At 45.7% G+C, this 16,251-nt stretch overlaps 1 protein-coding gene across 1 annotated transcript in view; it reads left to right on the plus strand.

The window, feature by feature from the left end:
- Positions 1-16,251, plus strand: part of slc49a4 (solute carrier family 49 member 4) — a 49,287-nt gene that overhangs the window by 3,780 nt on the left and 29,256 nt on the right. The window contains exons 2-4 of the mRNA XM_084452180.1: positions 790-883; positions 14,807-15,078; positions 16,120-16,249. Coding sequence (XP_084308306.1) covers positions 790-883; positions 14,807-15,078; positions 16,120-16,249 — 496 coding nt within the window. The remainder of the gene's footprint in view (positions 1-789; positions 884-14,806; positions 15,079-16,119; positions 16,250-16,251) is intronic.

Consider the following 16,251-nt stretch of genomic DNA (forward strand, 5'->3'; position numbering starts at 1 on the left):
ACAGCTCTTTGCACCAGAAGCGAATCAAAGTATTTTGTATACAAAAGAACCGGAGGCACCACTACCTGCTTGTCTCTTTAGAGAGAGCGGAGAGCTGCTTGATTGACGGGAACGTGGAGTTCTGTTCTGAATAACTAAAGTTGTTCCGTAAAAAAGCGTATAGAAACCAACATTTGAGATGTCTTAAAGCAAGGTATTTGGCTTCTCACTCCTAATGAAGCCTACTGTTAGCCTACTAGACATACGTTTCATTACTCATCCTGTTTCCTAAGTACAGATTAGTATTTCCCCCTTGGCTATGTAACCATGGTTACTTGTTGTTGTTGTCATTGACTGGAGCATACGTGTCAGCAGGTCACCTGACTCAACAACACGTCTGCTGAGAGGAATCAGGAGAACGAGGAAGAGGAGAGAGTTCCCTGAAATGAGGATGTCTTGTGTTTGAAACTGAAAGTAGAGACGCTAGTAGCCGGAATTAGCTGGACCGCTAGTTTTGCTCAATGAGGAAGAGAAGTGTGTGTGTGTGTGTGTGTGTGTGTGTGTGTGTGTGTGCGTGTGCGTGCATAGTCCATAGTGGATGTTTGGGGGGTTTGGGGGCGTAAGTGATTTATAAAGGAACTATAACTTTTTGCCTCTGACCTCCACCTTCTCTGTCTCCCTTTCTCTCCCTCTGCCCTACCTCGACCTTTCCCCTCCCCTGACCCACCCCTCTTCCCACCTCTCTCCCCACTCCCCACCTCTCTCTCCTCCCCCTCCTCGTGTCTCTCTCCTCCCCCTCTCCTGTCTCAGGTCTGCGGGTGTCCCTGCTTCTCTCCGCCCTCTTCATGGTGCTCGGGACCGCGCTACGGAGTGTCCCCCTCGAGGACCAGGAAGTAAGACGATGGTAAGACCCGCAGCCTCAGACCTGACCTGAACATCCCAGCCGTAAAACACCTCAAGGCCCATGTGTGGTCCTCAAGGCCCATGTGTGGTCGGAGGCGCCCAACTGAACCAAGTCAGATCAAATCAGACTAGACACAGGGCCTACCCCTACATCTTCCAGAGGGAAGCAAAAAAAACAGTTTCACCCAAGGGCCGAAAAAGCTGTAAAAAATATTCCCTGACCTCTCTCAACGAGACGGATCGAGCGCGCTCCTGGAAAATGCTTTAGTCTATTGGCTAAGAACATTTACTGAGTAATAAACGTTGTAGAGTAGATAAATAGTTACAGAGATGTAACTTTGTTACAGTTGCCTACGTGGTAAGCCATTATGTGTTAGTTATCCCTGTAGTCCATAATAGGATATTTAAGTGTATCATATAATAAGACACTTAGCAGACAGGCTCCTAAAGAATGAAGAGTAAACTAGGTAGAGCCGCTAAGCAGAAGATGAGACGAGAATAAAAAGGGAGGGGGAGGTGACTTGATAGGGACAGCTCGACACATGGTGGCATGGAACTGGACACGAGGATGACGGGGCCTCTGCAGGAGCCATAGGGAGGACCTTGACCGGGAAAGGGGGGGGACTTTCCAGGACCTGGGTGTGCACATCCAAGACGAGAATGTCACGCAAAGGTGGCGCTCACCTCCTGAACTTTGCAATATGGCAGTCAGGCATGCTGGGGCAGTGTTATTGGTGGACTGTAGGGGAAGTTTGTTGAATAGAATATAAATAACATGTCTACTGGTTGGGCGTGCCGATCGTTTCCATTGATGAGATGAGGGGAGGGGCTGACTGAGCTGTGATACATGTTGTGTTCACTATCGCTAACAGGCTAAATTAGCAGGTCTCAAAGAGATAGTTTTACATCTTCAGCACACCTAATACAACACATTTATGATTCATTAAGTCATTCTGATGATGGTTTGTGCTTTTAAAGGTGTGTGTTGGTATGCCTGCTGTATTGCATTAGAGCTCAATCATAGCCTCCCAAGCTGAGTTGCCATAGATTATAATGACCTCCGCCCCAGGGATCTACAGTGTGCCATAGATTATAATGACCTCCGCCCTAGTTATAATGACCTCCGCCCTAGTTATAATGACCTCCGCCCCAGGGATCTACAGTGTGCGGACTCTTACTTTCTTTGGTACATATGCTTTTTTAGTCCAGCACCTGCCTTATTAATTATTTTGGGATGTGCGCGACCCACTTCTGATCAAGTGAGCGTAATAGCTCGTAATAGAAATAGCTTACTGCCAAGCAACACAGTGAGACCTGTTATATAGACTAGTGTCTCAACTTGCATTTAAACGATAATGTAAACTTCAAGCATTCAAAGTAAACTGCAGACACTTTCAGGTGGATGAAAATAGTGTCTGCACATTAAAATGATTGACTTCAAAGAAAACTCGCCTATAGACTATAGATTTAACATGTCATTGGCTGTATAACTCCCATCTGAAATGTACATCTTGTAAACTACTGTCTGCAGACTCTGAACCAGCCCACTCCTCCCTCCACTACTGCTCTGCTTGGCTGTTAATGGATGTGAATGGGAAGTCTTCACAAAACTAGCAACGTTTTGTAAATTGGAGAGGAAAGATGTCAAGCAGAAAGAGGAAACTACAGGTGGTGCTACAGTAACCAATTCAGAAAGCCAGGAGGAGAGCACAGCACATGAGAGGTGGGGGTGGGAGGTGGGAGGAAAGGTAGGGGGGGGGGACATGGAATTGGGAGACCTGTTGACGGAGGGGGGGGGGGGGGGGGTCTGCACTCTTGAGTGAAAGCCCCTCTAGTTCCATTTAGATTCTAGCATTTTAAGAATATTTCCAGTGTCTTCCTTTCTCTCTGCTTCTTTTATTCTCTATTATCAGCGGAAGCTTTCATTCACACGGTAGTAACCATACTTTAAATCAGCAAACAACATAAAAATATATATGGCCGTTCTAGTGTCATCATTTCAGATATGGCCAGTGTTCCTTCAGGTCTTTTCAGATTACAGAGGTGGAGGTAAGGTCGTCTCAATAATAACGGGAATATAAAAGGTAATTTCATCACCTCTCTTATTGTGTAAGTTGTCAGATGTATTTCACAGCAGGGTCCATTCAGGGGAGGAATTAGAGGATTCCACACCAGGAGGAAAATTGTATTCTGCCCCGTTGAGTTATAGAGAGCTCTCAACTATTGAATTATGGGATGTTAGGCTTTCTGATCTGGCGCTGCTCAGAGCAGGTAAAAGCTCATTGTATTTTCCCACTTCCTCTCCCTGTAGGTGCTGAGTCAGCGAAAGAGCCCCATCAGTTATTTTTATAGCGAACTAATGTAATACTCATAAAGACCAAAATCATCGAGCTTCCAGGCTGCTCTAATTTGCGGAGGGATACAGAGAAAATTTGATTTATGTTTCCTTCATTACAGAGAAAATCTCCCCCTAATACAAAGTTTAGTAGAGTTTGCTGAGAAACGCCAACTTTGATTTTACAGTTTATTTTGTACCTGAGGCACTGCGTCTCCATTGCGCCAATGCAAAGAAATAATATTTTAGAATTTGCTAATAGCTATAATTTGTCCTGTAGACTGAATCTCTGAGAACCATGACACCTGGTGTCAGTCTACATCTCCTCCTGGTGTTAGTCTACCTCTCTACCTGGTGTTAGTCTACCTCTCCTGGTGTTAGTCTACCTCTCTCTACCTGGTGTTAGTCTACATCTCTACCTGGTGTTAGTCTACCTCTCTCTACCTGGTGTTAGTCTACATCTCCTCCTGGTGTTAGTCTACCTCTCTACCTGGTGTTAGTCTACCTCTCTACCTGGTGTTAGTCTACATCTCTACCTGGTGTTAGTCTACCTCTCTACCTGGTGTTAGTCTACCTGTCTACCTGGTGTTAGTCTACCTCTCTCTACCTGGTGTTAGTCTACATCTCTACCTGGTGTTAGTCTACCTCTCTACCTGGTGTTAGTCTACCTCTCTACCTGGTGTTAGTCTACATCTCTACCTGGTGTTAGTCTACATCTCTACCTGGTGTTAGTCTACATCTCTACCTGGTGTTAGTCTACCTCTCTACCTGGTGTTAGTCTACCTCTCCTCCTGGTGTTAGTCTACATCTCTACCTGGTGTTAGTCTACCTGTCTACCTGGTGTTAGTCTACCTGTCTACCTGGTGTTAGTCTACCTCTCTCTACCTGGTGTTAGTCTACATCTCTACCTGGTGTTAGTCTACCTCTCTACCTGGTGTTAGTCTACATCTCTACCTGGTGTTAGTCTACATCTCTACCTGGTGTTAGTCTACCTCTCTACCTGGTGTTAGTCTACCTCTCTACCTGGTGTTAGTCTACATCTCTACCTGGTGTTAGTCTACATCTCTACCTGGTGTTAGTCTACCTCTCTACCTGGTGTTAGTCTACCTCTCCTCCTGGTGTTAGTCTACATCTCTACCTGGTGTTAGTCTACATCTCTACCTGGTGTTAGTCTACATCTCTACCTGGTGTTAGTCTACCTCTCCTCCTGGTGTTAGTCTACCTCTCTACCTGGTGTTAGTCTACCTCTCTACCTGGTGTTAGTCTACCTCTCTACCTGGTGTTAGTCTACATCTCTACCTGGTGTTAGTCTACCTCTCTACCTGGTGTTAGTCTACCTGTCTACCTGGTGTTAGTCTACCTCTCTCTACCTGGTGTTAGTCTACATCTCTACCTGGTGTTAGTCTACCTCTCTACCTGGTGTTAGTCTACCTCTCTACCTGGTGTTAGTCTACATCTCTACCTGGTGTTAGTCTACATCTCTACCTGGTGTTAGTCTACATCTCTACCTGGTGTTAGTCTACCTCTCTACCTGGTGTTAGTCTACCTCTCCTCCTGGTGTTAGTCTACATCTCTACCTGGTGTTAGTCTACCTGTCTACCTGGTGTTAGTCTACCTGTCTACCTGGTGTTAGTCTACCTCTCTCTACCTGGTGTTAGTCTACATCTCTACCTGGTGTTAGTCTACCTCTCTACCTGGTGTTAGTCTACATCTCTACCTGGTGTTAGTCTACATCTCTACCTGGTGTTAGTCTACCTCTCTACCTGGTGTTAGTCTACCTCTCTACCTGGTGTTAGTCTACATCTCTACCTGGTGTTAGTCTACATCTCTACCTGGTGTTAGTCTACCTCTCTACCTGGTGTTAGTCTACCTCTCCTCCTGGTGTTAGTCTACATCTCTACCTGGTGTTAGTCTACATCTCTACCTGGTGTTAGTCTACATCTCTACCTGGTGTTAGTCTACCTCTCCTCCTGGTGTTAGTCTACCTCTCTACCTGGTGTTAGTCTACCTCTCTACCTGGTGTTAGTCTACCTCTCTCTCTACCTGGTGTTAGTCTACATCTCTACCTGGTGTTAGTCTACATCTCTACCTGGTGTTAGTCTACATCTCTACCTGGTGTTAGTCTACCTCTCTACCTGGTGTTAGTCTACCTCTCTACCTGGTGTTAGTCTACATCTCTACCTGGTGTTAGTCTACATCTCTACCTGGTGTTAGTCTACCTCTCTACCTGGTGTTAGTCTACCTCTCCTCCTGGTGTTAGTCTACCTCTCCTCCTGGTGTTAGTCTACCTCTCTACCTGGTGTTAGTCTACCTCTCTACCTGGTGTTAGTCTACCTCTCTACCTGGTGTTAGTCTACCTCTCTACCTGGTGTTAGTCTACCTCTCTACCTGGTGTTAGTCTACCTCTCTCTCTACCTGGTGTTAGTCTACATCTCTACCTGGTGTTAGTCTACATCTCTACCTGGTGTTAGTCTACCTCTCTACCTGGTGTTAGTCTACCTCTCTACCTGGTGTTAGTCTACCTCTCTCTCTACCTGGTGTTAGTCTACATCTCTACCTGGTGTTAGTCTACCTCTCTACCTGGTGTTAGTCTACCTCTCTACCTGGTGTTAGTCTACCTCTCTACCTGGTGTTAGTCTACATCTCTACCTGGTGTTAGTCTACCTCTCTACCTGGTGTTAGTCTACCTCTCTCTACCTGGTGTTAGTCTACCTCTCTACCTGGTGTTAGTCTACCTCTCTACCTGGTGTTAGTCTACCTCTCTACCTGGTGTTAGTCTACATCTCTACCTGGTGTTAGTCTACCTCTCTACCTGGTGTTAGTCTACATCTCTACCTGGTGTTAGTCTACATCTCTACCTGGTGTTAGTCTACCTCTCTACCTGGTGTTAGTCTACATCTCTACCTGGTGTTAGTCTACCTCTCTACCTGGTGTTAGTCTACCTCTCTCTCTACCTGGTGTTAGTCTACATCTCTACCTGGTGTTAGTCTACCTCTCTACCTGGTGTTAGTCTACCTCTCTACCTGGTGTTAGTCTACCTCTCTACCATGTATGAGCATGACACGATCTGCATGGAGCAGAACTGACTTCGCTGAGCTCTCTATAACCTCTCTATAACCTCTCTATAACCTCTATATAACCTCTCTATAACCTCTCTATAACCTCTCTATAACCTCTCTATAACCTCTATATAACCTCTCTATAACCTCTCTATAACCTCTATATAACCTCTCTATAACCTCTATATAACCTCTCTATAACCTCTCTATAACCTCTCTATAACCTCTATGGCTGTGGCCTGCTGGGACTTTTACACTGGCTAAATAGCTGAGGACATACAGTACACTCAGCTCCCACTTTATTAGGTACGCCTGCTCGTTAACGCAAGTAGCCTCCTCCTCCAAACAGCCAATCACGTAGCTGCAGCTGAATATATAAAGCATCATGGTTTATAATGTGTTGCAAGCACCGTGAAGAGGTTGTTGTTCAACCAAACATTACAATGGGCGAGTCACATGATCTGAGAGACTTTGATTGTTGGTACCAGACATGGTGGCTCTAACTGCCCTCGTGGCGTTTTCATGCACTACGGTCTCTAGAGTTTACAGAGAATGGTGCGATAAACAAAAAAAACATCCATCGAGCGGTGGTTCTGTGGGTGAAACACCTTGTTAATGAGAGAGATCAGAGGAGAAACCTTGTTAATGAGAGAGATCAGAGGAGAAACCTTGTTAATGAGAGAGATCAGAGGAGAAACCTTGTTAATGAGAGAGATCAGAAGAGAAACCTTGTTAATGAGAGAGATCAGAGGAGAATGGCCAGAGTCGTTTAAGCTAACTAAAAGGCCACAATTGCTCAAATAACAGCTGTTTACAACTGTGTCACGCCGTCGTCCACCTTGTTGAATCCATGCCATGAAGAACTCCGGCTGTTCTGGAGGCTGAATCTGGTCCTAGAGAGGAGAGCCTGACTAGATTGGTTTATATCCGGCTCATCCGACGAGTCGCGAGTCACGTGCCGACAGACTGAGGCGTGCGACGCTGAACAAGAGAGCCCGTTGGGACAGAGAGCGCTTTACAGGAGACAGAGATATATTACAGGCCGGGAGGACGCCAGCTGCTCTGCTACCAGTATTTCCTCCGCTCATATAAAATCACATCCCGGCGTCGGTCGGACAGAAGCCCTGTGATTTGCTAGGGTTGTAATAAAGTGTTGAAACCTTAAAAGTGCACACTGGAGTATTGACTGAGCACTATATTAGATCTGACTGGCTGACTGACTGACTCCATTAATCACTAGTTCTTTATGACAAGCCTGCTCATACCGCTCCAGGGATAATCGTAGTCAAGCAGGGTTGTCCTGAGCCAAGTTTCCATCTCAGATATCGGCTGGATCATCAGGTCTAGTTGACCAGTCCCCTCATATCATGGCAACCACACTCTAAGTGTTCTTTTGTTCCTGAGCAAGCAGATCTGGTGCGTTTTATACCCTAAACTAGTCCACACATCTGGGGACAATAGACCACATCAACTGGGTCTGGATCCATCATACTGACCCCAATCAGATTCCTTGTGTTAACTGAACCTTCAAGCTCTATTAAACATGTTGGGCGCAGCAAAATTAATCTCTTCAGAGGTAGTTCCTAGAGTGACCAGCAGGTGTCACTATATGCATTGTGTGTGGGTGTGTGCAGGAGCCAAGGGAGAGGAGGGCTTTGAGATGAGGAGAGCTTTGTCTTTTTGACCTCTGCTACTGCTGTGTTCTTGTCTTCATACATCGGCCCCTTTTTTGTTAACATCTGTGTTGAAGCAACAGATCCGAGTGCTGGAGGTGGAGATGGTGACTAAGATACCGTGTGCTTAGAGGAAGAAGAGGTCGCGCTGCTCCGGTCCAGTCTGGTCGCTCCTGGCTGGAGAGTGAGGAGTTCAAGGGCATCGCCAGAGCGATAAGACATGCCCTGCCTCTAATCCCTCTCCTGCCCCCCTGCTCTGCGTAGCGCTGGTGGAAGAGAGCAGTTAGCTTGATTTAGAAGCGGAATGCCTCCTCTGACAGCCCCCTGTAGATCAGACCTGAGGTGTTTTACGGAGAAGGAAGAAAAACAATCGTTTCATGTCTGATCGGTCTTGTTTCTTTTATAGCCCGTCGTCTCGAGGGGGAACTTCGGCTCTTAGTTTCTGAGCTCTTTCATTGGTATCAAAGGGAGATTGAAGTTGAAACACCTTCCGGTTGTTGTCAGGGCAGTTCTGAGGCGTTGTTTGAGCGCGCGTGTGCGTGTGTGCGACTGCGCACGCGCGCGTGTTGTAAGAGAGACGGCATTGTTGTCGGCGCTGATTAGGCAGAGCCACGATGGGGACGGCTGCTCCAATCAGCACAGAGCTCAGTCACACGATGAATACAAATCCCCCGGTGATGAGAAAGTGTCTTTTCAAAGTGTCTTATCTCTTCATCCGTCTCCCCGAGTGGCTGAACACACGGCCGTAGCCATGCCAACAGTACCAACGTGCCAACGGCACCGCCATTGTTGTTGTCGTGGCCTCATTGTCAGACACACTTCAGATAGTATCTGGGCAGGCTGACGGGGTTGATGTGCCACTTTCACACTGCCAGGCCTGTCTCTGGGCAAGGCTCTGGCGCGGAGAGAGAGAGAGAGCGAGCGATAGTGTCTCTCCCACACGGTTAATCAATACGTTTTACATTTTAGTGATGCTTTTATGTGAGCTGGTGTTGGGGTTGAGTACCCTGCTCAAAGTAGGCAACAATTGATGGGAAATGACCTGCCAAACAGACTCGCCCGGTCGTGAACCAATGACATTTCAGCTGCTCTAACCACTGGGCTACCCATCGGCCGTATACTCATCAAGATAATCATCTCCCACTCTTCCTCTTCTCTGCTCTTCCTCTTCCTTCCTCTTCCTCTTTTATTGGATGTACTGATGTTGATTAGCAGTCTCCTCATAGACTTAGTACAAGCTTGGTTACGAGTGTAATCAAGTAAGTGTAAGACGACCTACTGTAAACCGAGACAAAGTCTTGACCAGGACTAGAGTGTATCGAGACCGAGACAATACCAAGACTTTGAGGGTTTGAGACAGTCAAGACCAAGGCAGGGCGAGACTGAGACAAGACCAGGACCAGACCAGTGCTGGCCCAGACTGCATGACACACAATAAAACGTGAAACAGGCAAACCATATAGGCACTCCTCTAATTGATCTGACAAGTTAATTGTTGCATTTGAAGCAGGAAGCTTTACATGAATTAGATAACAAATACATTTGTCAATGCACAGGCAGTTGAGTGATATTCCTGCAATTGTGGTCTTGGCCGGTCTTGAAATAAAATCCCAAGTCCTCTTTTTGAAGACCGAGATCTTCAAAAAGCGGTCTCGAGACCAAGACCAGTCTCTAGTAGGGTTGCAAATTTCAAGGAATTTCATTAATCGAAAACTATTAACCTTAACAAACAATAGTTGATTAGTTGATTAATTGATAAGAATGTCCCGCGATGGACTGCACTTTGCTCGCTTCATTTTTGTGTCTGTCTTCCGCTGTGTCGTTCAAATTTCCCAGCATCCCAATTAGCCTTCACTACGTGGCGTGGCGCCCTCATGTGCAGTCAGACCTTAAATCATGATTATATTTCACGCAGCTCCCGTTGATAACGTTCATTCGTTCAAAAAAAGTTCCATTCCATTAACAAGCAATTAATTGAGTAGCTGAATCTTTACTCCAGTAAATTCTTATCGGCAATTAATCGATAGTCGATTATTAACATCCCTAGTCTCTAGTGATACAGCACTTGATTACCGGAGTCGATGATGATGTAAACATGCTTTGCATTTGGTATTGGGGTCAAGGCCCATGGGAATCCATTAAGCTGGATAAAAGCGTCTGCTAAATGACTGTAATGTAATGTAATGTAATGTAATGTAAGCCTGGAAGCAGAAAATGAGACACCCCTAGCTCAGTCTGATGTCTCCTCCTCAACCCTCAAGTCTTACCCCTCCTCAGGGGTCTGTGTCAGTACCTGGGGATCATTCTAGACTGGGCGGCTTGAAATGATTCATTCTTCTGATGATGAGATCTAGTGTTCTAGTGAAGAAGGTCAGAAGTGCAGCCGCTGTGAATTTTGCCCCAAAGCTACAATATTGAACACTATTGCAAAATAGCCACTCCATTGGGGAAATGGCCATCTATTGGAGAAAGTAGGCAGATTAGGCCTGTGTTTTAGTAGGGTTTTATTTCCATCCTATGATTTGAGAATTTACATGATTTATTTTATCTTCTTTTTATAGCTTTTTTATTGTTTTATTTTCCATCTTATTTTTCTGCTTTATGTTCATTTTATGTCTATTTTTATGTGACGCACTTTGATCTGCATTGTTTGTATGAAAGGTGGTGCTATACAAATAGTTTATTATTATTATTATTAGTTTAGCAGATGTCTGGACCAGCAGGCTCTATGGAACTGCTCATCATTATCAGCAGTGTCTCTCTTTCTGGCTTTAACTGAGGGAGATCTAATCTAACTGTATGGGAGAGGGAAGAAAAGTGAGTGGGAGAGATTCCCTAAGATACACTCTGAGATACCCTAAGATACACTCTGAGATACCCTAGATACACTTAGATACCCTAAGATATACACTGAGATACCCTAGATACACTTAGATACCCTAAGATACACTCTGAGATACCCTAGATGCACTTAAGGCAAGTCAAAGGTCATGCTATTTTCCAATGCTAGGTCACCAGCTGCTCCCCCAGACCTTGTGACATCTCAAGGAAATGTCATCGAGCTAGTCCCAAGTTACAAGTACCTCGGCTTCGTTATCGACAGCCAACTGTCTTTTAAGGCTCATATCGCCGGCCTGGTCTGTAAGCTTAAGATCAAGCTAGGTTTCTACTTTAGAAACAAGTCTTGCTTTTCCTTGGCAGATAGGAGATACCTGGTCTCTGCAACGTTTTTGCCCCTGCTTGACTGGCGACATATTGTACATGAATGCCTCTGCCCACTGTTTGCAGTCTCTTGATACTGTTTACCATTGCGCATTACGATTCATGACTGGTTGTAAACAACTCACCCACCATTGCACCCTACATGTTGACTCAGACTGGCCATCTTTGTCTTTGCGTAGGCGTTCACACTCGCTGAGCTTTATTTACTAATCTCTCTTGGGACTGGTTCCTAGCTATCTGAGCTCTCTTCTTCACAGAAGCCAGAGCCATCATGGCCTTCGCTCACATGATGTTCTGCAACTGATTTTCCCAAATGTGAAAACTGTGAAGGGCAAACAGCGTTTAAATATGCTGCCCCTGCAGACTGGAACGCCCTCCTAAAGGACTAGAAGCTCCTGACCTGATTTCATTCAGTGCCTTTAAGGAAACCCTTAAGGATCTGGAGTGTGAACGTGAAAATGTTTCTGTCCTTAAACTCATGCACTGCCTGTGCAACCCTGAAGACTTAGATCATAGTTTTTTTGTTTGTTTTGTTTTCATGAAACCTGTTTGGTTATGTGTTTCTAGTCTGCCCTCTTGGCCAGGTCACTCTTGAAAAAGAGATTCCTTTTTATCTCAATGAGTTTTATCTGGTTAAATAAAGGCTAAATAAATAAAAGAAAAATAAGGCCAATTTATACTTCATCGTACAACACTTTTGAAAGTGTCGACAGACAGATATTATGTCACTGTTGACACTTTTTTGTGTCGGACAGGGGTGTCTTGCACCCACCAAACTTTCTAATGTCGCAGAGTTACCATGGAGATGATCAGACACTTCGCTGAAGTATAAATGCTAGATGTCGGTCGACACTTTTTCTATTGACAGAATTTGGTCATATGTCACTTGTCGACTGAGTATAAATTAAGCTTTAGACACCCTAAGATACACTCTGAGATACTCTAGATACACTTAGATACACTCTGAGATACTCTAGATACACTAAGATACCCTAAGATACACTGGGAGATACTGTAAGATACACTCTGAGATACTCTAGATACACTTAGATACACTTGGAGATACTCTAGATACACTTAGATACACTCTGAGATACTCTAGATACACTCTGAGATACTCTAGATACACTCTGAGATACTCTAGATACACTTAGATACACTCTGAGATACTCTAGATACACTCTGAGATACTCTAGATACACTCTGAGATACTCTAGATACACTTAGATACACTCTGAGATACCCTAGATACACTCTGAGATACTCTAGATACACTTAGATACACTTGGAGATACTCTAGATACACTTAGATACACTCTGAGATACTCTAGATACACTCTGAGATACCCTAAGATACACTCTGAGATACTCTAGATACACTTAGATACAATACACTCTGAGATACCCTAGATACACTTAGATACACTCTGAGATACTCTAGATACACTAAGATACCCTAAGATACACTGGGAGATACCCTAGATACACTAAGATACACTCTGAGATACCCTAGATACACTGATACACTTAGAGACCCTGAGATGCACTCTGAGATACTGTAAGATACACTGATACACTTAGAGTAGGTACTAGGTCTAGATGCAATAAAATCAATACAGCAACACAGTTCATAATTTTCCCCCCCGTTTATAGACCTACTGTATCGATCTTTCTAGGCTGTTATTTACAAATAAATAAACAATGAAATCAGATAATATATCAAAAACGGCAAACATAAAAGTGCTTACTTGCAACAATATAGGGGATATGATGACGATAAATTCCAATTTCCATTATTATCTTCCGACGCGCTACTTTAATTGCATTCCTTGGCGAGTGAAAGCGAGTGCGCCCCGGAGGTCATGTGCCCCCGCGAGGCTCCGCCCTGCTGGGGATTGCGCCCTACCAGCATGGAGTCATATTGTCAGGCAGACAAGCAAATCCAGCACACATTAGTCTCCTAGAAAATTCACCAGAATGCAGGAAATGAAGCTTTTGATGCCCCAAATTTCTGGGGGGAGGACCCCCAGAACCCCCCGCTTCAGGTACCACCTCCGCCTCATTTTCCCTGGATAGATTCACTAAGATACCCTAAGATTCAATAAGATACCCGGAGATGCACTAAGAGACAGTGCCATCAAGAAAGTGCAGGCGCGCTACAGCGGGATCCTGGTGGGAGTCTGGAAGATGGAGGGGCTGATGTGTAGGAGGGGAACACTTAACGGTTAACGGTTCCTTCAGAAGATCTACGGAGGGAGATGAGAGATATCGACACGTCCATTGATCAGACTCGGGGATCTGATTGACCTGATGACGGCTCTGCTCTGTGTCTCCTGCCACAGGCTGTTGTTCTGAACTGTGAGAGGCAGAGAGAGGAAGTAGTCCGGCTCTGAGGCACTGGGATGGTTCTCTAGACGGACCGAGCCAATTCCATCTCTCGTGTTCCAGACTTGCCTAAATTACGAAGCGTACACCATTGCTCTAATTGATGATGCCAGGGTGAGAGTCATTAAACAGATTAAGATGGTGGAAGATAATGTTGAACATCTATCTCAGATATCTCAGGCAACACACTCTGAAAGAATCTATATTTTACTCTCTCCAATGTCCCCCCCCCGCTCTCTCTCTATCTCTCTCTCTCTCTCTCTCTCTCTCTCTCTCTATCTCTCCTTCCTTACGTTCCTCCCTCTCTCTCTCTCTCTCTCTCTCTCTCTCTCCTTCCTTCCTTACGTTCCTCTCTCTCTCTCTCTCTCTCTCTCTCTCTCCTTCCTTACGTACCTCCCTCTCTGTCTCTCTCTCTCCTTCCTTCCTTACGTTCCTCCCTCTCTCTCTCTCTCTCTCTCTCTCTCTCTCTCTCCTTCCTTACGTTCCTCCCTCTCTCTCTCTCTCTCTCTCTCTCTCTCTCTCTCTCTCTCTCTCTCTCTCCTTCCTTGCGTACCCCCTCTCTGACTGCTGAGGAATCTCAGACGGTGCTGAATGAACATTGCTGTTCCTGGGCTCCTAGACAGTTCATCAATTCATTCATTCATTCATTCATCTGCTCTTCAGCCAGACTGGAGCGAGACCTCTGGACTGTTAACACACCAGACTGTCTGTCTCTGCATGTCCTCCTGTCTCTTAAGACGGGTTCACATGAAACAGCTGCAACGAGACGCTGGTTTTAGTGTGTCCTTCTCGCTGTGAAACCTTCCTTTAAGATTTGATGTGTTGAAACATGAAAACAGCGGTTGTAGAACTCTACATGTTCCAAATTAGCGGTCGGGCTGTTCTAAAACTGCTTAAAACCCACTCAGCTGTTGAATGAAGACCTGTTATTAGAGAAGCCAGAGGCGCAAGCTCTTCTCCTAGATGCACATTTAATAACAGCACCGTCCTTTACCCTCAGTAGGCTATTAATAATTACACATTGTCATCCTCTTACTTTATATCTAGCACTGAACCATAGTGTTTTTCTTCACCTGTACTTCTATGACTGCATTAATTATCTGTCATGTCTGGGCAAAATCAGTTTGTTTTTTTCATGTGTTTTGAATTTTTATGATTTGTTTTGTTTGTGTGTGTAAGCAGGATATTTTGAAAAAGAGATCTGTGTGTCAAAGTGATGAGTTGTTTTCTATTCCTCTCTGTGTCTGCAGGTTGATCCATGGGGGTCAGCTGCTTAATGGTCTGGCCGGTCCCACTATAATGAGCGCCGGACCCCTCCTCTCCACTACATGGTTCGCTCCGGACCAGAGAGCCACAGCCACCGCAGTGGCCTCATTGGTCAGCTACCTGGGCGCAGCAACGTCATTCGTGGTCGGCCCCCTGCTTGTGCCCGCCCCCAACGTCACCCAGGGGCTGGTGAACAGGGCGGTGATGTCGACAGAGGGCCACATCAGAGAGCGCGTCCAGCTGATCCTCTACGCAGGTACCTCCCCAGGCAGCACCAATCAATCCCAGATCATTTCTGGATCATGTTCCTCCTGTCGAGAGACAGAAATACAATATTGTGCGCGGAAGGTAACGCAAATACCAAACCCAAATGATATTCATGAGAAAATATGTCTGAGATTGTTCTGCTTAACTGATTCAGAAAATTAAAGCGTTTAAAGATGAAAAAAAGAATTTCCGGCAGTAACAGGTTGAGGCGATGGCGTTCTTTAATCTAGGGGGAATCCGAATTAATTTTCAAAGGGTAAAATGGACAACACCTGCGAACCGGGAGCTGAAGAGGTCACTGAGAAATTAATTGAAGTCCGAGACATTTAGAAGAGAGGATTAGATTCCTTCTGGGTGGGAAAAAAAACACCTGCAACAGAGCAGAAATCAACAAGCGTGACAAATTACTAAAATGGTCTTTTTGGTCGGGGTTGGTTGGGGGAGCGGGTAGAAGGGGGTTCTGGGACTGCAGGGTAGCTTGCAGAGTCAATGGGAATTGGCACAGAAGGCTGCCTGAGGGTCCAACAGCGCTGTGGCTCCATCGACCTGCCCTTTACGGCGAGGGAGAGGGCCAGGCCAGAGGACCGCTGGTGCTTTTTAGCACTCAGGGCTGAAGCCGAAATTCTCCCGCACCTCGTCGAGAGAGAGAGAGAGAGCGATGTGTCCTGATTTGTTGCCCATGTCAAACCAAGCCAGGGCAAGTGAGAGGGGCTAATAGATTCCTTGTTTGGAAGGTCAGGCACAATATACAAAAAGTAGTGCGGTCAGTATACAGTGAGTGTGCAGAGTGTAATGTGTGTGTGTGTGTGTGTGTGTGTGTGTGTGTGTGTGTGTGTGTGTGTGTGTGTCTATATGGTGTGTGCGGTGTGATATGAGTGCGGTGCATCCTATTATGGTGTGTGCGGTGTGATATGAGTGCGGTGCATCCTATACAGTACTAATGATAGTGTGTGTCTGTATGCCTGTGTGTGTGTGTGTGTGTGTCTCTGTGTGTGTGTCTGTGTGTGTGTGTGTCATTGTGCCCGGGCAGAGTTTGGCGCTGTGGCAGTGCTCTTCGCCGCCGTGGTGCTTTACTTCCCGTCACGCCCGCCCCTGCCGCCCAGCGTGGCCGCCGCCAACCAGAGGCTGAGCTACAGGAGCAGCATCTGCAGACTGCTGAGGT

Source organism: Borostomias antarcticus, assembly GCF_949987555.1.
Source record: "Borostomias antarcticus genome assembly, chromosome: 17".
In the NCBI taxonomy this organism is placed as follows: Eukaryota; Metazoa; Chordata; class Actinopteri; order Stomiiformes; family Stomiidae; genus Borostomias; species Borostomias antarcticus.